The sequence below is a fragment of the Capricornis sumatraensis genome, chromosome 13 (genome assembly GCF_032405125.1).
Source record: "Capricornis sumatraensis isolate serow.1 chromosome 13, serow.2, whole genome shotgun sequence".
NCBI lineage: Eukaryota > Metazoa > Chordata > Mammalia > Artiodactyla > Bovidae > Capricornis > Capricornis sumatraensis.
The window spans coordinates 3,504,269-3,530,294 of NC_091081.1; the positions used below are offsets into that span (position 1 = coordinate 3,504,269).

Below are 26,026 nucleotides of genomic sequence, written 5' to 3' on the forward strand. Positions count from 1 at the left end.
ACCGACACATGCGGGTCCAAATCCCCCACGCCTTTCGATGCCACCAAGTTCTCCTTATTCCCATGGCAGGCACACCCTCCCTGTCTGCTGAAATGGTTTTTCTGGATGATGTGTAGGGGAAAGGAAGAGTTTTGGGGGTAAGAATGGCATTTACGACCCTCCACAATTTACCCTGTCCACCCCCAAGTACCTTTCCATTGCTCTTCCTGCCATCCTTACTCCCTTGGCAAATATCCTGTCCTTAAGTCAGTACTCTTGCCTGGAAAATCCCATGGACAGAGGAGTCTGGTGGGCTGCAGTCCATGGGGTGGCTAAGGATCGGATACGACTGAGCGACTTCATTTTGACTTTTCACTTTCATGCATTGGAGAAGGAAAAGGCAACCCACTCCAGTGTTCTTGCCTGGAGAATCCCAGGGACGGGGGAGCCTGGTGGGCTGCTGTCTATGGGGTCACACAGAGTCGGACACGACTGAAGTGACTTAGCAGCAGCAGCAGCAGCAAGTCACACTAAACTAACCCCTGTGTCTCCCTAAACACAACCTGTGCTTCTTCCCGACTTCTGTGACTGTTCTTCCCTGTGGTCTAAGAGGCAACACCTACCTTCTGCTCACTGACTGTCCTCCCCACCCCTAATAATTCAAAGGCAGCTCAAACATCTTCTCTAATGAAAAGCATTTGTAACTCCCCAAAGTCAGGCTCCATTTTCTCTTCTCCCTACTGTTCTGGAACTTATTGCCATATATCCCACAAGATAGTCCATGAGGGGCATGAGGCCTCCCTCACTGCGACTATGCTTCTTGGACTCCGGGCTTAGGTCAAATTTATTCTACTTTATCTCTCTCCCTCCCTCCCAGTCTACCACCCGTATAGTAGGGACTCAGCAAATTTTGCTTAATCGAGTTGCGTGCATCTTCTCATTCTCTAAACTCATCCTCATGCCTGCATCGTCACAGTATCTAAAATTACCGCTGATGCTATGCTATCTACACCAAGGACTAGAGCAGTCATGCACAGATAACCCCAAGTCACTCACACTGGGCTTTGGAGTGCATCGTGGATTTTCTTTTTTCCAGCAGACTGATTTACCATCTAAATTATATTTTATTGTACCAGTGTTATAAATAGTCCCTCCCCAGCCCCCCACCCCGAGTGTGTAATAACTGCAGTGATGAAGGTAGCTCAGCTTTTGGGTGAGGAGGAGATAGCTGTGTACACCTGAGTTTAAACCTTGGTTCTGCTACTTTCTAGCTGCAAGCTCTTGAGTTTATTGCTTAATCTCTCTGAATCTTTGTCTTCTTACCTGGCATAGGGTAACAATACATATAGTGTAAGGTTGCTGTGTGTGTGTGTGCTAAATCACTTCAGTTGTGTCCGACTCTTTGCAACACCATGGCCCCGAGCCCTCCAGGCTCCTCTGTCCATGGGATTCTCCAGGCAAGAATACTGGAGTGGGTTGCCTTGCCTTCCTCCAGGGGATTTTCCGACCTGGGGTTCAAGCCTGCGTCTCATACGTCTACCTGCTTTGGCAGGCGGCTTCTTTACTACTAGCGCCACCTGGGAAGAGAGTCGGTGATGCTATATTATTTATTTACTTAATCTCTGCCTCTTCTACTGGATTCCTAGCACCTTAAATGCCCAATTTCCAGTGATTTCCTCAGTGCCCACATAGCACAGAGTCTGGGGAGGGCAGGGCAAGCCTTCAGTCAGTTGTTTTAGACAGACTTAGGCGGGGAGGATGGAGGAGGAAATGGCAACCCACTCCAGTATTCTTGCCTGGAGAATCCCACGGACAGAGGAGCCTGGCGGGATACAGTCCACGGGGTCACAAGAGTTGGACATGACTTGGTGACTAAACCACCACCATGGGGGTAGGAAGGACAGGATGACAGTCCCCATAGAGGTCGAGGGCAGAGGGACTGGGGAATAAGTTTCCGTGCCTCCACTCATGTGCCTCACCATGAGCTTGACAGAGGTGAGCAAGGTTTTGAAGAGCCTGTCTTTATTTGGGGGCAGGTGGGAAAGCTCGGTGACAAAAACCCTACATCAAATGGCTTTGGGGCCACAAAGCAATTGTCATGCCAGTCCAGTGACAGCCTGGTGGCTCAGATGGTAAAGAATCTGGCTGCAACTCAGGAGACTCGAGTTCGATCCCTGGGTTGGGAAGATCCCTTGGAGAAGGGAATGGCAACCCACTCCAGTATGCTTGCCTGGGAAATCCCATGGACGGAGGAGCCTGGTAGGCTACAGTCCAGGGAAGCTTTAAGTGTGAGCTATAGATTCTGTAGCTAAAGGCTCGGACCCTGACTCATCCCTCTTTCTGGTTCGGGATACCAGGGATGCTATTACACATCTGAAAACAATGTATCACATACAGGATCGTTTCTGGAGAAGCCCCGGCTGCAACGTGGGCAGCAGGGAGCCTCGTGGGGAGAGCAGCCCCACAGCCCTGGCTCTGGGCGACAGGATTGATTGCTCGTGTCTGTGTCCTCTTTGTGAACCTGGCTGTAATGGATTAAGAATCAACGTTGCTTAGGAGGGTGCAGAAGGCATCCAGGGAAACGATGACAAAGGCCTTGAGTTAATTCTGCTAAATTATCTTCTGGGGACCTTCTGATCATGGAGCGCTAACCACTAAATTGCTAATTAAGTGCCCAGTTAACCTTATTAATAATATGAAATGCACAGGGGCCTTCCTGATTCTGCTGGGATGTGTGTTAACGGGGCTGTAAAAAGGCAGCCGTGTGGAGTTCTCCCGAATGTTTGCATGAGAGAAAGCCTGCAGACAACAACTAAGCAATCCTTCTGACATTTGTATTAAACTGGCCATTAAGTTTATTGTGGAAATTAAATTACTGCCGGGGACTGGCCATTAATTCCTGATTAGGCCTGGATGGCTGCGCTAATGCGAGTGCTGGGCTGCGGTGGGGCTGGCTGTTTCTCTCAGGGTAGCTGCTGGGAGGTCGAACTGCTGGGGCGCCTGGAAGGGAAACAGAAGCGCTGAGCAGAAGTGGTCCCCCGACTGTGGAAGTGGAACCAGAGCACTGGTGTGATGGTCTTTGGGACAAGACTCAGCAAGACATACTCTTCTTTGGCGGACAGATTTTTCAGAGACTAGAAGAGGCATGTGCATTTGCTGATGATGCAAAAATCCTCTCCCATGCTTAGTTATTTGGGAAAAATAGAGAGTATAGCATAATGGTTAAGAGCAGGGGTTCTGGAGTCAGGCGGTCTGGGTCTGAAACTTGACTCTGTCAGTTGGGTGAATTAATTAATCCTCCTGCACCTCAGTATCCCCACTTGTCAAAAAGAGAAATGATTTTACTTTAAGTATAGAATCATGTGAAAAATGAAATGCGTCTATATATATATAAAATACTAAGAACAATGCTACTATTTTGATGCAGAACATTTTATACTTGGAAAGGGACTTCAAGGTCATCTTTAGTTTCTAAATGAGGGATCCAAGTTCAGGGAAGATCCCCAAATTCTCATGACTACCTTGTGGGCAGAAACAAAAATTAAAACTAAGATTTGAAAAAACTATAATTTATCTGCATTATTCTACGTCAGGTGGGTTTAGGTGCTTAGAGAATTAACAACAGGTCGATGAAGATAGTCAATGGCCAATTATCCAATTTTAAAACATTCTGACTCTCCTGAGGATTTGCTGAAAAGAATATTTCAAACAGCAAATGGCAAAGTTCACGGACTATTCTTTAATTCATGCTATCTACTGATCCATGCCTCAGTCCTTCTCTGGTCCATAAACTCACTGATGCTTTCCCTTTGAAATCTGTGGAAAGGATTCTTAACCATTTTGTTGACTGAATGCTGATGCAGGAAGAGATCGGAGGCTAAGAATGTATTTCGGTATTTATCTCCTCTCCAGCTGAGAGGAGGGGCACATTGAATTCTCCAAGTATGAGAAGCTGGTACTGGTGGTTCCCTGACTATGTTGAGTAAGATGCTTGGGCACCCAGGCTGTTCAGAAATGTAATTCATGGTTACCTAATCTCACAGATGCTTCTATCTTCAGTTGCATTTCTGCAGACAATTACTGAGTAGTTAACTGCCTGCAAAGCTCTGTATTAGGAGGTAAGCGGCAGAGATGAAAGAAGCAGTTCCTGACCTCAAGGGGAAGCTTATGCCCTGGTGGTGGTGAGGGGGTCTGGGAAGCGGAGAGGAGTGGAGACCATGAAACCCACAGATGTGTAAGCAAGCAATCTCAAGATAGGGTGATCAGTGCTGTGACGACAGGGAGCCCTGGGTGTTAGCCCAGAGAAGAGGCCCTAAGCCCGGGATGGGTAGGGAGAACACTTCATGATGAAGTCTGCACAGTGCAACTCAGGGACGGCATTCCAGAGAGAGGAGGCAGTGCGTGTAAAGACTAATGGTGATAAAAGATTTGCAAGCAGTTTCATTTTTGTGGAGTCTGAAGACGGGGATGGTGAGAAACTGGTGTTAAGAGGAGGCTGGAAAGGAAGGCAGGAGTCTTATCATGGCACGTAGATGCCAAGTTTAGCACTGACGTTTGAAGAGCTTTTAATTTAATCAGAAACAGGCAGCTATGATGATGGTCAGAGATAGAAGAGACATCTTGGGATAGCATCTCGATGGGGTTCGTATCACTTCTTCCACTTATCACCCATGGAAAATGCCTTTTCAAAATAAGTGTTGGAGAGGATGAGGAGAAAAGGGAACCTTTGTGCCCTGTTGGTGGGAATGTAAATGGTGCAGCCACTATGGAAGCAGCATGGAGATTCATCAGAAAAAAAATTGAACTATCCTATGATCTAAAAATTCCACTTCATTCCAATTCTGGGGTTTATCTGAAGAAAATGAAGAGACTAATTTGAAAAGATATATTCACCTTCACATTCATTGAGGTATTATTTACGATGACCAAGATATGGCTATAGCCTGAGTGCCACCAATGTATAAATGGATAAAGAAGATGGAATATATCACCCACAATAGAATATTATTCAGCTATGAAAAAAATGAAACCTTGACATTTCCAACAACGTGGATGGATCTTGAAGGCATTATGCTAAGTGACATAAATTAGAGAAAGACAAATACTGAATGAATCCACGCATATGTGGAACTTAAAACAAAACAAAACAAAAACCCACACCAGGCTCATGGATACAAAAAACACACTGGTGACTGTCAGAGGCAGAGATGGGTGGAGGGAAGCAGGAATGGGTGAAAGCAGTCAAAAAGTAAAATAAATAAAGAAGAGTAAAAGGAATGCTTGATCACCAGAAGAAGAGTCGAGGGGATTTATGTGCAGGTGGCTCCCAGATCTAAGTTGCACCTTGGGCTCTGGTTGTGTGGGGTGGGTTTGCTCACCTGAAGCTGAGACTTGGCTGCGACCTCCTGGTAATACGGAGACCGGGAGTTATCCAGCTCTGGCTTGAACTTCTGGTTTGCCAGAGAGATGCTTAGCTCTACTTTTTGCTCCAGTGCATCCTCAGCAGCATCGGTGAATTCTATTTTTCTTTCCTGTGTTAGAGTTAGAAAAAAGAGAAGTGATTCTATTACTGTGAAACATCAGCAAACAGTTACATCATACAATATGTATGCATTGCTATTGTCTCAAGAAGCGGGCTATGAAGCATGAAGTGCTTATAGAGTAAGTCCTATTAACTAGAATTGGCCTCTGAATTTCACTGAGAGACAAAGTATCAGAGCTCTAATGAGTTAATTATGTAGAGTCTTCAAGAACATTGCCATTTTATGACTGTATGCTCTTGCGGAAGCATTTATAAACATACACACACACACTTGTTTACTTTTTATGTCCTCTGGTTCATTTAAAATAATATCTCCTCTATCATCTAGGGTGGAAATCTTTACCTTCTCTGGACCTCTGTACTGGTGAATAACATCTGAATCACTTATTTGATACCTTTGATATATCAGATAGAGGTTTTGTTTAATGGTAATCTTGTCATCCCACAGATAACTCCCTTCAATCCAGTGTGATTCTCACACTTCACTGAGTCCCCCACAGCAAAAAACATGAGACCATTTCTGTACAAAACTCTTAGGGAATTTATATGACGAGGCAGGTCACATCCTCAGTAACCTGTCTTGGCTTATTGATTTCATCTTCAGCCACAGTACTTATTTTTTGTCCTTATGTGCACTATAAACTCCTCGAAGGCAGGGACTAAGTCTTGCTCATCTTAGTATCTTTATGTATAGCCCAGTGTTCGCTGAATGAAAAAACTAGATGTAGGTGGGAAAAAGGATGTTAAGAGGAGGATGTGATGAATGTGAAATAAAATCTTCGGAGCATATTTACTGCAGAAGGAGGGACCTATATCAGACTCTGAAGGAGATGGAACACCGGTAATGTGAGAAAAGAGAAGGCAAACTGGAGTTGTCAGAAATTTTGTAGTGAAAATGCTTAATCTCGTTAATTTTTTTCCAGTGGCAGATTTCACTGTTGGTAAACCAGTATTTCTTAGAAAAACAGAGCATTGAAATTTGTTGTTCATGGCAATAGTTCCATCAGGTCTACAGTCATCCAGCCTAAAATCCAGAGAGAATGGCCTGCAGGGTTCTCATCTCTGAGTTTCCGTGTGGAACTGATGAGACTGAACTTCCTGTCCTCACCTCCTGGCTTTGACCTGTGCTTTGGAGGGAGGGTCAGAGGAAAAAGAAAGGGCCAGAGAAGCCTCACAGACCACAGAGAATGGTAGACCTATCACAGTGGCAGCATAAGGATTAAATCCAGCTTCTGCTTTGGGGCCCTTTCCTTAGATTACTTATGTCATCTGCTTATTTACCTTATATGCAGAGTGAAAGTGAAAGTTGCTCAGTCATGTCCGACTCTTTGTGACCTCATGGATTATACAGTCCATGGAATTCTCCAGGCCAGAATACTGGGGTGGGTAGCCTTTCCCTTTTCAGGGGACCTTCCCAACCCAGGGATCGAACTGGGGTTTCCTGCATTGCAGGCAGATTCTTTACCAGTTGAGCTATTGGGAAAGCCCATATGCAGAGTACATCATGCGAAATGCCAGGCTGGATGAAGCTCAAGCTGGAATCAAGATTGCTGGGAGAAATATCAATAACCTTAGATATGCAGATAATACCACTCTAATGGCAGAAAGTGAGGAGAAACTAAAGAACCTCTTGATGAAGGTGAAAGAGGAGAGTGAAAAAGTTGGCTTAAAATTTAACTTTCAAAAAACGAAGATCATGGCATCCAGTCCCATCACTTCATGGCAAACAGATGGAGGAAAAGTGGAAACAGTGAGAGACTTTATTTTCTTGGGCTCCAAAATCACTGCAGATGGTGACTGCAGCCATGAAATTAAAAGATACTTGTGCCTTGGAAGAAAGCTATGACCAACCTAGAGAGCATAGTAAAAAGTAGAGACATCACTTTTCCAACAAAATTCCATATAGTCAAAGCTATGGTTTTTCAAGTAGTCATGTATGGATGTGAGAGTTGGACCATAAAGAAGGCTGTAGAAGAATTGGTGCTTATGAACTGTGGTGTTGGAGAAAACTCTTGAGAGTCCCTTGGACTGCAAGGAAATCCAACCAGTCAATCCTAAAGGAAATCAGTCCTGAATATTCATCAGAAAGACTGATGCTGAAGCTGAAGCTCCAATATTTTGGCCAGCTGATGTGAAGAGCTAACTCATTGGAAAAGACCCTGATTCTGGGAAAGATTGAAGACAGGAGGAGAAGGACATGGCAGATGGCGAGATGGTTGGTTGGCATCGCTGACTCAATGGACATGAGTTTGAGCAAACTCCAGGAGATAGTGAGGGACAGAGAAGCCTGAAGACCACGAAGAGTTGGACACAAGTGAGTGACTGAACAGCAACCACCTTACATTACTGAGGCTTCCCAGATGGCCCAGGGGTAAAGAATCTGCCTGAAAATGTTGGAGACTCCAGAGATGCGTGTTTGATCCTTGGGTTGGGAAGATCCCCTGGAGTAGGAAATGGCGACCCACTCCAGTATTCTTGTCTGGAAAATCCCATGTACAGAAGAGCCTGGTGGGCTATAGTCCATGGGGTCAACAAAGAGTTGGACACGACTGAGCATGCGGGCACAAGGGCCTTATATTACTGCCTTCTTCTGGGTCTGCTGCCTGCCTGGTGCTTCCGCAACTCCACCACTGGGACAAAGGGAGTGATATTTGCCTGCTTCTGCACTGTCTGGGCCCAAGGCTTTTGGAGGGGTTGAAAATATCCTCCTTTTGATTGTTGTTGCTTAGTTGCTCAGTCATGTCTGACTGATTGTGACCCCATGGACTGTAGTCCACCAAGCTTCTCTGTCCATGGGATTCTCCAGGCAAGAATACTGGAGTGGGCTGCCCTGCCCTCCTCCTCCTCCTTTGGATTAGGAGATGCAAACTGCTATGTACCAAATAAATAAGTAACGAGGATTTATCATACAGCCCAGGGAATATAGCCATTATTTTGTAATAACTTTAAATGGAGTGTATAAAAATATTGAACCACTACGTTGTACACCTGAAATCAGTACAACAATGTAAATCGACTGTGCCTGCATGCTCAGTCACCTCTGTTGTGTCTGACACTTTGCGACCCCATGGACCATAGCCCGCCGGGCTCCTCTGTCCATGGGATTCTCCAGGCAAGAATACTGGAGTGGGTTGCCATGCCCTCCTCCAGGGGGCCTTCCTGACCCAGGAACTGAACCTGTGTTTCCTGCATCTCCTGCGTTGCAGATGAATTCTTTAACCACGGAGCCATTTGAGAAGCCCAAATCAGGTAGTCAATTAAAAAGTCCCCCTTTAGTGATAACCAACATTCAATTCCCTAACAATCCTCTCATCCTGAATGCCTTTTCACTCCAACAGGGTGGTGACCAGCATTGCTTTTTGCCAGAAAACACTGCTTTTATTTTTCCCCAGCTTGACAGGCAGGATTTCAGTCATTTGGATATTTTTCTGGACTATTTGAGCTGGACATAACTGAGAAAAAAGCCTCTGTCCTTGCTGTCAGGGTGGGATTACACTTTGGTAGGGAAAGGACTTTGTGGATGAGTTGAGAGACGCATTCATTCATTCATTCATTCAACCATCATTTATTCACTGTAATGCTAAGTGAAAATCCTGTTAGTCAAGGTCATGTTTAAAGGGCTGTCTGTATATAATGTTGGCCCATTCTAGTAAGCTTTAATAATTAGAAGGGGGTAGCACTAATGACAGCAAATGGCCAGCCCATCCCTGTTTTACTAATAAAACCAAACAGACATGCGAAGAGCTAGACTGAGTCTGAGAACTTCTTACTCTCGTAGGCACTTTGGTGTCCGGGAGGGTGTAGTTGAGGATTTCGTTGAGCAGTGTGTCATCGGTAGGGAGAGGCAAGGGCCTGGGTGAGACACTGGCCACGTCTGCGGAATTTTAAAAAGAACAACAATGAGACGTTAGAGTTTAAAGTAGAACAAGGTCACGATGTCACATGCTTTTCCTGTCACTCTGGAAATTACAGATATCAGAACTCGTTTTCTTTCAAGATCACATAAATATGTTCTTGGGCAAAATATAACTCATACTCTTGATCCCGCTTAAATTTCTCATTAATCCTTTCCAGGACCCAAGCTTGGTGCTCCCCTAGATATGTCAGTTAAGTGATTTTTGCCAAATGAGATCGGGTGAATTTTTCTTTTTGTGACTATATTAAGGACACAAAGATATCTTATCTTGAATTTGTTTGTTGGAAAATATTGCTAATGATTGCCTCCAAGTGGTAGGATAATGGGTGATTTGGTTTTCCATTTATTCTTTCCTATATTTTCTAAGATTCATGCTATGAGTTTAAATTATAAAGTTAGAAATACAGTCAGTTTTGAAGCAGTGGATTATACACTGTGTTAACTTCAATTAAGGATTGCTTTTCAAATAACATGCTTTCAGGAAGATGTGTATTAAGGTTCAGAAGCAGATGAAATGAGGACATCTAAGCTTACCTGTTGAAGACACAGGGGTTTGACCAAGCTCTCCTAAGGTCTCTGTTGTGACTACTTCATCTTTTCTATTAGCACAATAGAAAATAAAAAACAGGCGGTGAAAAGGAGCTTGGTGACAACAGAGGAAACACATTTAACACATTTTCTTGTATTTAGACCTGAAAATTAGAGAGAAAGTATACTTTAAAACTAGATTTACCTATTCTTTTAATCACAAAAGTAATCTTGAAATATATTTTCATTGAAGAAAAATTCAAACAACTTTCAAAAAAATTATTTTTGACTCCAGGGTTTTTCCTAAGCACCTTGGCTTTTTGTAGTCCTGGGGAGCATTTTCATGGTAGACAAAGGTTTAAGGGGCTTGATACTTTATAGTCCTACTATGCTCCAACCGTGTCCTTGACATCAAAGACAACTGGTCACATGAACTGTGACTGAAACAATCTTGCTAAAATCTCAGACCCTCAAACCAGCAAACTCAGAGAGTCATTAAGTTTATCTGATAAAGTAACTCTTGTGGTTACGATAATGAGAGAGAGATAGATTTTTGGATAATGCAGGTATATTAAAGCCCTATTCTGGACATAATCATTGCCCACCATGGTGACCTGCTGGGGACTTGTGTGTAGGCTTGCAGCACCAGGGACTGTCAGTGTGGATGATATCCAAGGGCAAATCCAAGGTCATGGTTATGGGGCTGTCTGGATATAATGTTGGCCCATTCTAGCCAGGTTTATTTAGAAAGGAGTAGTGCACCTGCCTGGAAAATCCCATGGATGGAGGAACCTGGTAGGCTGCAGTCCATGGGGTCTCTGAGGGTCGGACAGGACTGAGCGACTTCACTTTCCCTTTTCACTTTCATGCATTGGAGAAGGAAATGGCAACCCACTCCAGTGTTCTTGCCTGGAGAATCCCAGGGACTGGGGAGCCTGGTGGGCTGCTGTCTATGGGGTCGCACAGAATCGGACATGACTGAAGCGACTTAGCAGCAGCAGCAGCAGCAGCAGCAGCAGCAGTGATATCTATTGAAGCGCACTGAGTGATTTCTTACTGTAAGCTATCAGGTCTCAGAGGATGGTGTCTGAGTTTGTACAACATAGCCATGATGGACTGTTTGATCCAAACAGCAGCTCATGCTGACAGCACACCAGAAGTAAGGGCGAGGTCCTCTGTTGTAGGGTCATGGAGAGGTGGGACTCTCCAGGGGGCTTGAAAGGAGAGCAGGATTTGGATGTGTGGAGAGGAGAAGGCAGGTTCTCCAGACAGAGAGGAAGGCCGCAGCCAGAGCCCAGGATGAGCAGGGTGTGGGCTGGACGCGGTGGGGAAGTGTCATGGTGACCGAGGTAGGGTCACAGTTTGTGGAGAAAAGGCTAGAAAGGTCAGGGGGTGAAAGCTTTGATTAATTAGTTTGGCCTCTTCCTCAGTGGAGGTCCTAACAGGGAACAGATGGCTCACTCAGAGTGTAATCTGAGCAAATTTTAACAAAGGCCTTGCTAAGTCATGGGACAAGTGTGAGAGCAACCACAAGGGTGAGTGCAGAACACACAGCTGGTAACAGCGAGGGGCCGAAAACTCCCGTCATCCAGAAGGGGTGAGGAGATGGAGCAGTGATGCCAACCAGAGGCCCAGAAGGCTCTGTGGGAAGAGACGGCTGCCTGACAGGGGCGGAGTGGAGGCTGAAGGAGGCCAACCGTCTGGAAGACTTTGCAGGCGGGAGGTGCAGGAGGTGACGCACTCCTGACCCCCACTGTCTGGTCCTTCCCAGAAGTCAGAGGCCAGGGGAGGCGAGCGAGGCAATCATTCCCGCTCAGCCGTTGGCACAGAGCAGGTGGAGATGGGTGGGGAGGGGAAAATCCCAAGGGCCAGAGGAAGATGCGGGAATATTTTCAGAAGCCATTGAACAAAGTTCAGTGCCAAAAAGGGCCTATCTCAGACATATAAATCCAGCGGAAGTTATGCAAGGTAAGCAGGGGAAGAGGTTAGAGGCAGGAAAACCTGTTAGGGAGACCAGATTTGACTTTTTTCACCGTGTAAATAAAAAAGGTCCTGGACCAGGTGGTGGCAAAGGGAGCAGAAATGAAGGAGCAAATGTGAAAAGCATTGTCAGTAATTCCTATAGCCCAATTTGTGTCTCTCTGCAGCATTATTATCTTCAGATTTAGATTTCTAAATGTTATATAATGTGTGTGATTTGTGAGTTTAGAGTTTGGCAACAGCATCTCTCTTTTTAAATCATTTTATCGAATATACTTTTCCTTTGCTTTTTTTTTTTTTTTGCATTTTGATTTTCTTATTTGATATTCAGTTCTTGTTGAAGGCATAGCTCAGTGCTTCAGTAATTTAGTTTGAGAAATACTAACACTTTATAGAATACCAAATGAGAGTTCAAAATTCAGGTTGCTCTCTGATTGCATTAAATATGTTTCCGATGTAACTAACATTTTTCAACACTTCTAAAAACAACTATTTTAATTGCTCTATGTCTTATAAGTAAAAAAAAAGCATATTAGGTAATTGTCACCTGGTTAGCATTCATTTTTATCTGCAAATGTAGTGCAAATATCTATCTCAGTCTATAAGGTCTATCCATCTCCCTTTTATATACTCGTTTATCTTCAGCAAAATACATGCACAAATTGTCTGTCAGAATTACCTACTCAGATCTCAGCAGCTGCAATAATATAAAGGCATAACAGCTCAGTCTCACTCCACCATGTGATCCTTCAAAAGTCAAGAGCATGCCGCACTCTATTTTGGGTACTTACCTCTCAAGGAAGTTTCTCTGTTTCATTCTCTGCAGAAAGATAAAAAGTCATTTTACCAAGAGATAACGCCAACTGAAGAGCCAGAGTCTACTTTCATTCCTCTTTCTCTTTAAATTTACTTCAACCTGCCTGTGCAATATTATTTTGCAGAAATGAAATTACCATTGGCCTTCTCAGATCTTTCCAAGCATTTCTTCAACCAATCCATACCCTGGGGAAACTAATTCTAAAGGGGCCAGGGCTGGAGGCCTGGGAGCTACTTTGGACTAACTTACATACCGTGTTTGGACTGACCTGCTGCAGAAGATCCAGGTGCTCCTGGGAGTTGCTGAAATTTTTCCCGATGTCGAAGAGGCAGAAGGTCTCCTGCTGGCAGACGCTGACCCAGTCCTGGTATTCCCCCGGCTCAGGGAGGCGATCCAGAAAGATCCGGTAGGCTTCCCACACCGCCTCCTGGCACACTGGAAGGCAGCGTGCCTTAGAAGATGCCACATCTTTAGAAGATGCCCTTCTCCCAACCCAAACACAGTCCTAAACATGGAGAGATTTGTCATGGCTGATGTTGACACAGTAGCTTATAGCCCATAGAGATTAATGCATTCAACAAGTATATATTGAGCAGGGAGAAATATATACCTGGGAGAAATACTCCCAGGTGTGTATATATGCACCAGGGAGAAAAATAAAAGAAGGGAGATAGGAATGTGTATGTGTGGGTGACTGCTATTTATAATAAGGTGGCTGAAGAAGTGCTCGTGATCAAGGGGACTTTTCAACAGTTTGGGAAGAAGCCTCAAGGCTGAAGAACAGAGAGCGCACTGAAAGACTAGCAAGCAGGTCAGCTGTGGCCAGGGCAAGGCTGAGAGCCACAGAGGCTGAACACAGAAGGCTGTGGCGGGAGGCGCACGGATGGTACAGGACTTGTAGCCCAGGCATCTTCTGCTGGGCCGCGGGTACCTGTCTGGATCTGCAGATTTCCCAAGGGGTAAACAGTCACACATACATTTAAACACTCAGTGTCTAGATCTCAGCTTTCCTCTCACGCTGTCCTAAATTTCCCTCAGGACACGACTTTTCCTTCCTCATCTCCCCCTTGGCCAGCATCCTTGCCCGACTCCCCCATCCCTGACCTTTCTGTGGTATGGTGCCCCTGGGCTGCCACACAAAGGGTGTTTGAAATAATTGTGTTTGAGGTTAAGACAGGGAGGGAACTTGGTTGACGGATAGCACACGGTTTTTGCAAGTAGGGCAGTTTCTGATTCTTTGCGTTAGAAGTCCTAATGGAGTCAACAGCTGATACATCATTAAAAATAATGATGGCAGATCCCGGTGTGATTGTTCGCCTAAAATGCCAGAGGAACTTAAAGAATAAGAATATCACTATAACAGAACTCTTATCTCTTCCTGTCAACTTTTTTATGTATCACGTTTTCCTAGCAGTTAAGCAAAACTAAGGAAAAGAATAGAGATAAAATTGATGTTAAGTTCTGTCTAATGTTCGCAATGCATAATAGAAATAACAAATAATGGCACATGAATTAACAGAGGAAAGGAACAGCCCCAAAGCAATCCCACCTCTCCAGGGCAGAGGTAAGGAGAGCTTAAGCTACAGGCTCTTCATTTAAATTGGCCCTTTCCAAAGCCTTGTTCCTAACTTTGTATTCATAAACGTTAGTTACCCAAAACCAAACAACTGAGCTTACATGCATCTGTCAGGACAAAAAATAAAAATTTTTGTCAAATTTACATCTACTTACTTTAATCAATCCTATATTAAAAATAATTATAAATAGAACTGAATCCAGAAGAGATTTCTGAAAATAAGTAAAATAAGTTATTTACTTAGCAAATAAGTTAAAATAATTAACTTCAGTTTATGTATATTTTGTTACTGAGGAGTATCTTCAAGCACCCCATAACAGACTTTCAAGTATGACATGAATCACATTAAGACAAGACTCTGCAGTGAGAAGTGGGATGGAAATGTGGGTGTGTGGAGACAGAAGGACCGTGTGACATTGCCTGCTGTTAGGAAGAGGTGTTCATGCATTTGTAAAGAGTATTTGATGGTAAGTATTGAGCCTGTGGTAGATTCCACTGTATATGGGAGAATGCTCTAACTTCTGTTTTATTTTCAATATCAATATTTACAGCTCACCAAATTTACACCTTATCCAGTTATTTAAGCTTATAACGAAAACTTTAGAAGAAGAATGCAGTCAGTCAGTTCAGTCACTCAATCGTGTCTGACTCTTTGCAACCCCATGGACTGCAGCACACCAAGGTTCCCTGTTCATCACCAGCTCCTGGAGCTTGCTCAAACTCATGTCTATGGAATCAGTGATGCCATCAAACCATCTCATCTTTGTTGTCCCCTTTTTCTCCTGTCTTCCATCTTTCCCAGCATCAGGGTCTTTTCAAATGAGTCAGCTCTTTGCATCAGATATTGATGTGAAAGTATCAAAGTATTGGAGCTTCAGCTTTAGCATCAATCCTTCCAATGAATATTTAGGACTGATTTCCTTTAGGATGGACTGGCTGGATCTCTTTGCAGTCCAAGGGACTCTCAAGAGTCTTCTCCAACACCACAGTTCAAAAGCATCAATTCTTTGGCACTCAGCTTTCTTTATGGTCCAGCTTCCACATCCATACATGACTACTGGAAAAACCATAGCTTTGACTAGACGGACCTTTGTTGGCAAAGTAATGTCTCTGCTTTTTAATACGCTGTCTAGGTTAGTCATAGCTTTTCTTCCAAGGAGCAAGCGTCTTTTAATTTCATGGCTGCACTCACCATCTGCAGTGATTTTGAAGCCCAAGAAAATAAAGTCTCTCACTGTTTCCATTTCTTTCCCCATTTACATCTACATGCCATGAAGTGATGGCATGCAAGGGGGGACTGAATTTACAAATTATTTTAGGGGATTAAGTTACATTTTTAAAAAAGTTAGATGATTTCAGTCATAGGCAATTGCAATATATTGATTTTTTCCCTCTGGAGGGGTGGGAAGCAAGTGGAGGCTTTGGAACAGAAGTTGACATCATCTGACTTTCTAAAGAAACCCTCTGAATGCCAGGCAGAGAAAAAGGTTTGTGAGTCATGGGGAGGAACGATATATGAGAAACCTAGTTTGGAGACTTTTATTTCTATGATTTACCCTCCCACACTCCCCATCTGGTCCGCATCTGGGTTTCTCTTAGCTTTCTGTTTTGAGAAATAAAGAGAATTCCAGACCAACAGAACCTCAGGTCATTTATCATTAGCAACGTGACCAGAACCCATAGAGCTGGGGGTGGGTGCAGCTCCCACCACTTGGAATGAGCCGTTTAAGTTGTCCACCTATGAAGTGTGTGTTCCCTGGAGTTCTTCCTACATCACCAAACAGCCTAGGCTGAGACATTCAGCAGAAAGGCTGAGGTCCTGTGGTCAGATCTCAAGTAACTGTGAGGAGACTGGGGACTCAAGGCTCTGATTTCTCCAAAATTCTTGTGACAATCCTTCCCAATCGATTCAGAGAAGGATGGTGCAGAGTGGTATACCAAAGGGTTAGAAAATTCCAGATGCCTCCCAGCCCCTGAGATCTTTTGATACCTCAACTTACAAGGTTTTTATTTGCTATGCCTTCAGTAAGGATGGATGACTGTCCCGGTGAGTCACGGGCTGGTGCCCCTGTTCTTCTGATCACAAAAGGATTCTTTCTCTTGGTTTGTGCTGAGCTTCCAGGAGGGCAAAAAAAATGACATCAGGGGAGTCACCAAAAAAAAAAAAAAAAGAAAAATTGTCCCTCAGAAACAGTCTAAAGAAAAGACACTGGCCCCTAGATACATCCTAACATTTTGATCTCTAGAAACTACAATGTGTTAGGGAAATAAGTCTTTAAGCAGCTTCAGCCATTTGTGCTTCAGGGAGAATTTTCTCTCAGAACATTGGTGAAAAGTTTTCATGGGGACAAGGGCTTTCTGTGTCCCCAAGGTGTAAGAAAAGGTGTCAGGCAAAAGAGCAGGATTATCTGGGCAAATCATTAAAATGCAGGTTATGAAGTAGGTCTGTTGTGGAATCTGAGTACCAGCATCTCTAGCTGGTTCCCAGCTGATAATGATACTGCCTGTCTGTGGACAGCAGTTTGAGCAGCAAGAACCAGGGTTCCTTCTGTCTTTAGCTTTCTCTGGGTCACACAGTAACATGAAAGAAAGATCTAACTTCTACCTAACTTTTAATGTTGGGGCTGGGAGAGAGTGAAGACAGAGGAAGGGAGAGAAGAGGGAGACATGGGGAGAGTGGCTTCTCGAAGGACTCACAGAGGACGCTGAAGGGAGGCAGCCCCGGCAGTCATCTAGGTGGGCGCACAGGGTCCTGCCTGGGAATCCACCAGAAATGACCTTGGCTCTTGTGTCTGTGCTTTCTGATGAGCATGCCTGTGATTCCACCAGGAAGCACAGAACATTTTCCCTTGTGTTGCTTTAGGATTGGGAAAAGAAATAGCTCAATATTCCATTTGATTTGAGGAGTGTGGATGCTGTCGCCCCTAAATTTGAAAGATAATTTTATAAAAGCAGCTATGAGAACAATAAGTGGGTTACTCTGTCAGAGAAATGCCACTTTATAGCTGGGTCTTAGTTCTAGTTTCTTTGTGAACCAATTTGTTAGACTTAAGAACACTATGCTGATGAACAGTAAAATTTCATATAACCCAGGGGCAGCCATGAAGATAATGGGCTGTCACTGCTGTGGGGAGAAAACAGTGGCTTGTTTCATCCAGGGAAGCAAGAATGAAAGAGCCAAACCTAATCAAGGATAAAGAGCTATGAATAAAATTCAGAGCAAAGAATTTGGTTGCAGGAATGAGTAGTCTAGTCTGCAAATTCCTGTGATGAATCCTATTTGTGAATGTCGTAAAAGATTAGAAGCTACATGAAAATAGGCAGCAATAGCTGTGTTCGTGGTCAGTGCGATGCATATATTATGCATTTGTTTTTCTATCTATTAACAAATAACATGAAATTTACCAGCGTCGTTAGCTGACTACTGTGTCGTCACATTCAAAATGAATGCTTTACAAGCAGCACAGTCTTTTCTTTGCACTTCCAATGACTTCCGGCATCCATCAACAAGCATTTACTGAGAAACTGCTACACAGAGGTGCTGGGCTAAATATTATATTAATAAAGAATATTAATACAGTGCACTTGATTTTCTATAATTAGAGTCCTCCTTCTGACTCTGATCCAGTACCTGTCATTTCTCTGCAGATGTGGCTTCTGTCAAAAAGCAAGTATCTCTTTACTTCTGCATAAAATGAGGCATACAAGGAACATAAGGCTTGGTATTTTTGAAACTGTTAGTTAATGCTGCTTCCCCAAGTCAATAAGAATGCCCCACATTAATTTCAATCCTGATGTAAATACTTAAGAATTTGGTGAGATGTTAGTGTGAAGACATACTGTTCAGTTGTCATAACGTGTGACACATCAAGGCTAGAACTGAACCAGCTTGCCTTGGTCAATAAGTCTGGAGCCGGGTGACTGCACTGTTTGTAAATCCCGTTAACACCTCTGCATTTGTCTTGGTAACCACTGCTAATTTGTGCCTCTAGGTCTCCCAGCTTCAGGCCTTTTTGCTGAATCAGCAAACTTACCAAGAAGGAAGGGAGGATCAGGATTGTAATGCGGTTTTTGAAAAGTGAGATCTTAAGTCATAAATCAATTTGCTTAGTTCCCTGATGTTGCAATCATTCTTGTGCTTCTTCATAATAACAACATTCAAATTCAGTACTGGGCTTTGGCAGAAATAAAACAAAGAGGTGAAACCCGTAGGTGAAGGCTTTCTGGTGGCTTGTTAAATGCCCTGATGGTTCTGTGTTGCAGAGGACACGGCTTTAAGACATACAAACACAGATCTACCATAGTTTCAAAGGTTTATTAGTCACAACTCTCAGTTCAGTTGGCTATTTTGTATAACTCTTGTGACTGAAGCAGAAACTGGAAGTCCTGGGCTGAAGACAACCTAAGTATGGATGAAAGAGAAGAGACAAAAAGAGGGGAAGTCTGAACAGGCTACATCTCTTTCCTTACCTCTCAATCTATAATAAGCTTGAAGACTGGCTAAAATCTGTTCCATGGATTCCTGTGGACAGACTTTAACCCCAGTTGGGAAAAATGCTGATCTTTTGGTTCGATGCTTTGCCAAATCGAATATTCGTCTCATGGTTGACACTTTGTACGTTTTTGCGGTATTTTTGGTTGCTTCAGTTCTTGGGGCATTATCTATGTCTTTAATTTCAGAACCGTATATTTTAATGGAGAGATCTGTAAAAGAAAGATTGATTTCCTGGTAATAGCACTTAGCCATTAAAAAAAAAAAAAAAGCGCTATTTGCACCAACATGGATGGACCTAGATATTATCATACTGAGTGAGGTAAGCCAGAGACAAACAGCATATGATACTGCTTGTGTGTGGAATCTAAGAAGATGAAACAGATGAATTTATTTACAAAATAGAAACAGACTCACAGACATAGGAAACAAGTTTATGGTTACCAAAGGGGAAAGGAGGGGGAGGGATAAATAGGGAACCTGGGATTAACAGACACACACTACTACATATAAAATAGGTAAACAACAAGGCCTACTATATAACATGTGCTTAGTCACTCAGGCATGTCTGACTCTTTGCGACCCTATGGACTGTAGCCTGCCAGGCTCCTTTGTCCATGGGAATTCTCCAGGCAGGAACACTGGAGCGGGTTGTCATGCCCTCCTCCAGGGGAATCTTCCCAACTCAGGGATCGAACTCAGGTCTCCTGCATTGTAGGTGGATTCTTTACTATTTGAGCCACCAGGGAAGCCCACTATATAACATAGGGAGCTACATTTAATATCTTATAATAACCTATAATGGAAAAAAATCTGAAAAAGAATATATATATGTGCATAACGGGATCACTTTGCTATATACCTGAAGCACTGTAAATTAATGATTTAAAAAAATCTTTTTCGATTTAAAAAAAGATTGATTTCCTGGTGAACATATACATTCGTGTGTTATAGGTGAAGCATATGATAAATGAACAGAGAAAACTAAAAACTGATCCTGTGGCTTATGGAAGTTTTATTTTAATGCAAATGTCAAATTCCAGTGATAAAGCATTTTCAGAAATCAGGGAATAGCAGAATGAGCCGATCAAGTGTATTTTTTAAAAAAAGTCTCGAATCATCTTGCCTTTAGGAACTGCCAAATATTGAAACGATTTCCCACACATCTCTCTAAAAATCACTCCCCACTTAGCACTCAAGCCTCCCGAGAGATGCCTCTTTTGATAGACATTATAATTCAAGTAGGGAATGACATAGCATTGTGGTACCCAGAGGTGTGCTCTTGATGAGGAAGTGGAGTGCTTCTAAAAACCGAGGGGAAAAAAATGCAACCAAACAACCTCCCTGCCCATTAGTGGCAGCCCTAGGATTTCTGTGTGGGCAGGGCTCTGGGGGTGGCAGTGTGGCTGAAAGTGATTTGAGGCGTTAGAATTTCATTCACAGAGCACACTTGATATTTTATGAAAGATGATGAGAGAAGGGGTGGCGGACAGGCCAAAGAGAGGGTGTTGGCAGACGATTAAACTCCCGGAGCCATTCATCTGGGCCCCACCGCGGTGTCTGGTGGGGTGAGGTCAGGATTTCATTTGTAACTTTGTGGGCCTCTCATAAAAATACCTTACATTCACAGAGCACTATTTTATTTTGAGTTTTCTTCCATATGTATTATTTCCTATCACTGTCACAAAAGCTCTACTGTATGGATGTGTATGCATGCTAAGTCACTTCACTCTTTCAGGCTCTTTGCGATCCTATGGACGACAGTCCACCGGGCTCCTCTGTCCACGGGATTCTCCAGGCAAGAATACTGGAGCGGGTTGCCATACCCTTCTCCAGGGGATCTTCCCAACCCAGGGATTAAACCCATGTCCCCCATACCTCCTGCACTGCAGGCAGATTCTTTGAGCCACTGGGGAAACCCCACTATACAGATGAAGCAGATACTATTTTATATTTCCGTTTACCACCCAGTTGGGTTCTGGGGTCCAGAGCTGTCAGAGCATGTTAACAGTGTGGTCACATCTCCATTCCTCCCCTCCCGTTCCACCTCCTTCCTTTTAGCCAGTCTACTGTTTAAGAGATGAATTACTGATGACCTGGGACCACTTACTCCAGCTCCTGAAGACCACCAGCACGTGGATTACAAAGACTGATGCTGTCATTTTACTAAAGAAGGCACTCCACCCCTTAGCTTCTGAAATATGGTCCAGATGAGGGGATCAAGCAGAAATGGAAGCATGTAGCTGCAGAGAAACTCAAACCTTGCCGCAAAGCATACAAACCCCTCCTTCACTAGGGGTGGGGTGGGTGGGCTGACAGAGTCCGGGTAGGAACACATTCTCTGTCATATTGAGGAGGCTCAGAGGACACTGCCAGTCGTGGGGAGTGACCCATTCTTAGAGACTCGTCTGCTCACCCAGGCATGCACCAGAGCAATGGAGTGAAATCTCTGATTGGAACACAGGGATCAGCAGCTTCTGAAGGTCTCCAGGTGATTCCAAGATGCGGACAGGTTTGGGAACCACTGTTTTGTGGATCTGTAAGGAGACCTTCAGCTGAAGAGTCAGGAGAACCCTGTTCACATTGGCTTAAACAATAAGTAAGTTATTACTGCATATGAAAGAAAGCTAAAAGGTATGAACTGCCTGGTGCAGTGAAACCCTGAATGCCTTTCTACTACTCTCTCATTTTCTCTGCTCCATCCCCTCACGTGGGACTTTATTTGTAGTCCAGCTTCCACCAAATTAAATGCACTTGCCCTGTTCATGCTGAAAAATAGCCTTTCCCTACAGACTGGCTGGTCCACGCCACGTTCTTGGATGAATACCTGCTGCCAATGGGGATACGCTGGCGCTGTTAGCTTGAGCTGAGTGGCCCCAGGCAGGGAACTGGGGTGATCTTGAGTGGCTCCTTCTAACCAGAGGTGGGGGTCAGCCTTCCTTCTGTCAGGTGGGCTGCACGGCAGAGTGGAAGGTGCCCATTCCACGTCAGGGCAAAAGCTGCCCGAGGGGGATTCTAGAAGCTGAATACACAGCCACGAGTGGCCACTGCAGTTGGTAAGATGGGAATTTTAGTTTAGGAATGTTAATTTTTAATAAACTTTTCAACATTCACAAAGTTTTGTAATCGTATTTCAATCGCCACGAAGAACGGAAGAGAAAAAAAAATGTGCGTTATCGGATGATTCTAAGCCTCTCTGGTGTGGTGAGCACAGACCCCACTCGGGGAGCTCATGTTCTCACACTCCTGCACTCCCTGTACTTGCCACAGCTCCTGACTGCAGGGTGGGGCCCTACTCTTAGGCTGGTCTTGCTCTCGCCTGAGCCACCTCCAAAGTCTTTGGTCCTTTGGAGTTGGTCTGTTCTTGCTTGCTATGCGCTGGTAGAACCATCTGAATGGCTTGGTTTGGGAATAGCATTTCCATCCTGGCTCTGGGAACAATGCCCCCATCCTGGAATTTTTCCCAATCAGATCCCTTTGGATCTTAACACTTTGCTGATACCCAGGCTCGCTCACAGAGATCCTGCTAGATCTATGACTTTGGACTTCATCTTATCAGTAGTGGGAACAGAAGGAAAGAAGAGAAGGTCACAGATTTCCCTGTTTCCCTGCATTCTCATGGGGTCTGAGCTATACCCTTTCCCTACCAGGGCTGATCTTTCACAAACCTCCATGTGTCCGTAAGTCCACGATGCTAGTGGTCAACAATGAGGTGAACTAGGAGGGTGTGGGACTTGGTGGGCTTTGGGTCTCCTGATTTCTTGCTGCTGTCCTTTCACTCTCAAATGTGTCCCTACTTGGAAAATAAATAATACAGTCACCTAGCTTTTCAGATCTCTTTGTGGGAGGAGACCTAATGCAGGTACTCTGCAAACGGCTGCCTCCCTCCTCAAGGAAACACCGAGTTCCATTTTTGAATGTCTACTTAGGTAATTCTTTCCTTTGAGCTGAAAATTCTTTCCCAATAGCGTCCACACGTTAGTTCTACTTCTGCCCTCTGGTCTAGCAAAGACCAAGTTACAGATGCTTCTGCAAGCAGTTCCTTGTAGTTTCTTTATATTAGGCAATTTTTTACTTTAGGATAAACATCCTTTACCTTTCTTTGCTTTCTTGCGTCACCTAAGTATCAGATTCCCCAGGCTTTTGTGTTTCTGCAGATCACATGAAGCCAACCACAGGGGACCCACTATGATGATACTCTCATTTGAGCAGGGTGCCCCCATCCCCTGTCATCTCTAGAGAAAATGTGGGCAAGATTTTTGAGAAAAGAAGCTTAAGTTTACCTGGCTTCAAGAATATTTACCAGACAGGCTACATGGTTGAAGCTTGTCTCTTTCCCAAGGATTTCAAATAAAAACAAAACATATGTAAAGAATTGAAACACGGAATGTTACAAATTTAGAGGAAGTAAAAAGAGCTGATATTTATTACAGCTAAGGAAAGCACTCTTGGGTAAAATAATTAGTTCACATTAGATGCTGTCCTCCAGTGTTGCATAAATTGTAATGTTGATGTTGAACTGAACTCTGATTCTCTGGATACATTTTTATGAGTTGATAGTTTTAGTTTATATACGTATTTGGAAGGTATGGGGTAAAAGTTTAATGAGAATGAATTGAGAGTTGAAAGACTTGCTATAAAAAGGGAGTGCATTTAATAGATTGGAAAATTTTTTGAAGCAGAAAATATTTCTGTAAGATAGTGATAAAACATAAGTATAACCTGTATGATGATGAATTGGCTGTCATCAACAACTGTCTCTGGATAAAGTTCAAAGTTACAAAGAGAAAGACAAAGTGATTTCATTAAAAAAAAGCTCTATATTTTTCACAGTATTAGAAAAATTTAATTAAATATGCATTTGGATAACAATCAATGCAGTTGAGCTATATTATAGTGTAGATTAATCATAAAGAAAACAATCCATAAGCCAGTAGTTTTGGGAAATAGTCATATCATTGAATAAAGAAAAGTGGAAATTAATATACTTGACTATTCAGAGCTTCTAAGTACAGAGGTGGTGGTGGTGATTTAGTTGCTAAATGGTGCGGGACTCTTGCAACCAGGGACTGTAGCCCGCCAGGCTCCTCTGTCCGTGGGATTTCCCAGGCAAGGATACTGGAGTGGGTGGCCATTCCCTTCTCCAGGGGATCTTCCCAACCCAGGGATCAGACCTGTGTCTCCTGCGTCGCAGGCGGATTCTTTACCGCTGAGCCGCCAGGGAGGAGTAACAGCTAATATTCATGGCGCTTAACTTTTAAATTTAGCTTGAATATGTCCATTATTTGTGAAGGAAAAAATGTAGCAGCAGCGCAAACCACGTCCCTCCACTATTCAAAATGTTTTAATTAATAGTACAAGCCGTGCCCGTGGCCGTGGCTCTGTGACCAGCTGTATAAGAGGTATAAAATTGACCTCTTTGTCTGAATTTTCTCACCTGTAAAATGGAGACTTGGTGGCTATCTTACAGGGTTTCTGTGGTATTAGAAGAGCTACGGTGTTGGGCACAGTGTTAAGTGCTCAATAAAAACTCATCAGATAGATGACGGAGTTTCCGCGCCGCTATCGCCCTTCCTTGCTGACGCTCTTGCACGGTACTGCCTCGCGGTCCGCAACTAGACTGCGCCTGCCCCATGCATCCCTGCGCTTCCATGCTGCTTGTACATCTCAGGCTTGTCTTCGTAGAAAAGGGCTCTTTCCTTCCCCCTTTTTCTGTTGGGGTCCTGTTTTTCCTTCAAGGCCCGGCTCTCCTCTCTTTTCTCAGATCTCACTTGCAGAATTCCTGTGTTGGTTCCTGCAGCCCCTCTAGCCTGGCTCAGATCTTTTTTACATTTACTGTATTCACTAGGTTTCTACTGGGTTTCAGGCCCACTGTGGTAGGTAAAGGTGAATTAGGTGAACAACTCTCATGGACCTTGTGTGTAGTGCTTGCTTTGCCCTGCCTTGCACAATAATTTGTTGGAAGCAAATGATTTTAGACTGCAAATACCTTTGGATTTGCAAATACCTAGAACTTTTAGACTGCAAATTCCTGTGTGTTATAATCCTATCCTCTCCCCAGGTCACCTCAGTGGTTGCCTAGTACAGTGTTTTGTACACAACAGATATGCAATACATAGCCATTAAGAGAACTAGTGAAAAATTCCTATAGAAATAGTGAGTCTTTTACGTATGGGCATGAGTTAATTTGTTTTATAAACCGTTAGACTATGAAAAATAGCTTTATATGTCCTGTCAAAATACACTATTGCAATCTTCCTTTGAAACATCTACTCCTTTCCCCAGTGTTGAATATCAGAGGTTTTGGATACAGTCATCTTATTAAAGATAATATCCTAAGTGAAAAGACAAACAAAAAATTCCTTTGTGAAAGAAAACCAAAAGAACAGAAAGGAGATGGCTTATACACAAATTATAATTTAGTAAAATCATCATCCCCAGAATCTTTCAATTTATCCAAGAGTAAACAAACAACAGGAAACTGAGTCATTAAAAACATGAGTGTAACAGGAACGGAAATTAATATCGCCTGGCTCTTTAGGAGGACAAGCCCTCTACTCTCTTACCCCCCAGTTATTGTACTTGATAGGCAAAACCATAGCCAGGGTTAAACCCTGCTCTTTGCCTTCTCCTCACTTGCACCCTTGTAGCTGAACTTGGCTGGAAAAAAACAACCATTAGGACTCACTTTAAATTTATGATCCTTAAATAATATCACACTACATTTCTCTGGTCCATTGAGTTTCTCTCTCTTGGAGAACTATGCACAACTTATCTCAGATTTCCCGCACTTCTTGCCAATTCTCAGTCTCAGCTGATGACCTTGCTTCACATTTTTTTTTGAGAGCAGGAGGAGCCAGAAGATAACTTTTTGGATTTCTAGCACTGCATCAGCTCACTGGCTGCATCTGCCCTCAAATACACTTTCTCTTCTGTGTCTGATGACTGGTCTGTGCTCCTGTCCAAGGCCAGTTCATTTACTAAAGCTCTGGATCCCAGACTTTTCACCTCTCAAGGACATTCTTCCAGAAATGCTCCTTGTTCACCTACTGGATCATTTTTTTCTCTTTCTACTGGATCATTCTTTTTAGTCTGTAGACATTCTATTATTTTCTCCTTCTACTTAGAAGATTCTTTCTTAATATCACTTTCCCTCCATTTTTCTATTTGTGCTTTCAGCAAAACTCTTTGAAAGA

The 26,026-nt window shown here is 43.5% G+C and overlaps 1 protein-coding gene across 1 annotated transcript in view; it reads right to left on the minus strand.

Annotated features, from left to right (window-relative positions):
* The window catches only part of IMPG1 (interphotoreceptor matrix proteoglycan 1), a 155,133-nt gene that overhangs the window by 97,475 nt on the left and 31,632 nt on the right, over positions 1–26,026 (minus strand). The window contains exons 2-8 of the mRNA XM_068985494.1: positions 18,809–19,042; positions 13,031–13,197; positions 12,737–12,765; positions 9,985–10,036; positions 9,304–9,395; positions 6,900–6,912; positions 5,358–5,510 (exon numbers count right to left, since the gene is read on the minus strand). Of these exons, the coding sequence (XP_068841595.1) occupies positions 5,358–5,510; positions 6,900–6,912; positions 9,304–9,395; positions 9,985–10,036; positions 12,737–12,765; positions 13,031–13,197; positions 18,809–19,042 (740 nt within the window). The remainder of the gene's footprint in view (positions 1–5,357; positions 5,511–6,899; positions 6,913–9,303; positions 9,396–9,984; positions 10,037–12,736; positions 12,766–13,030; positions 13,198–18,808; positions 19,043–26,026) is intronic.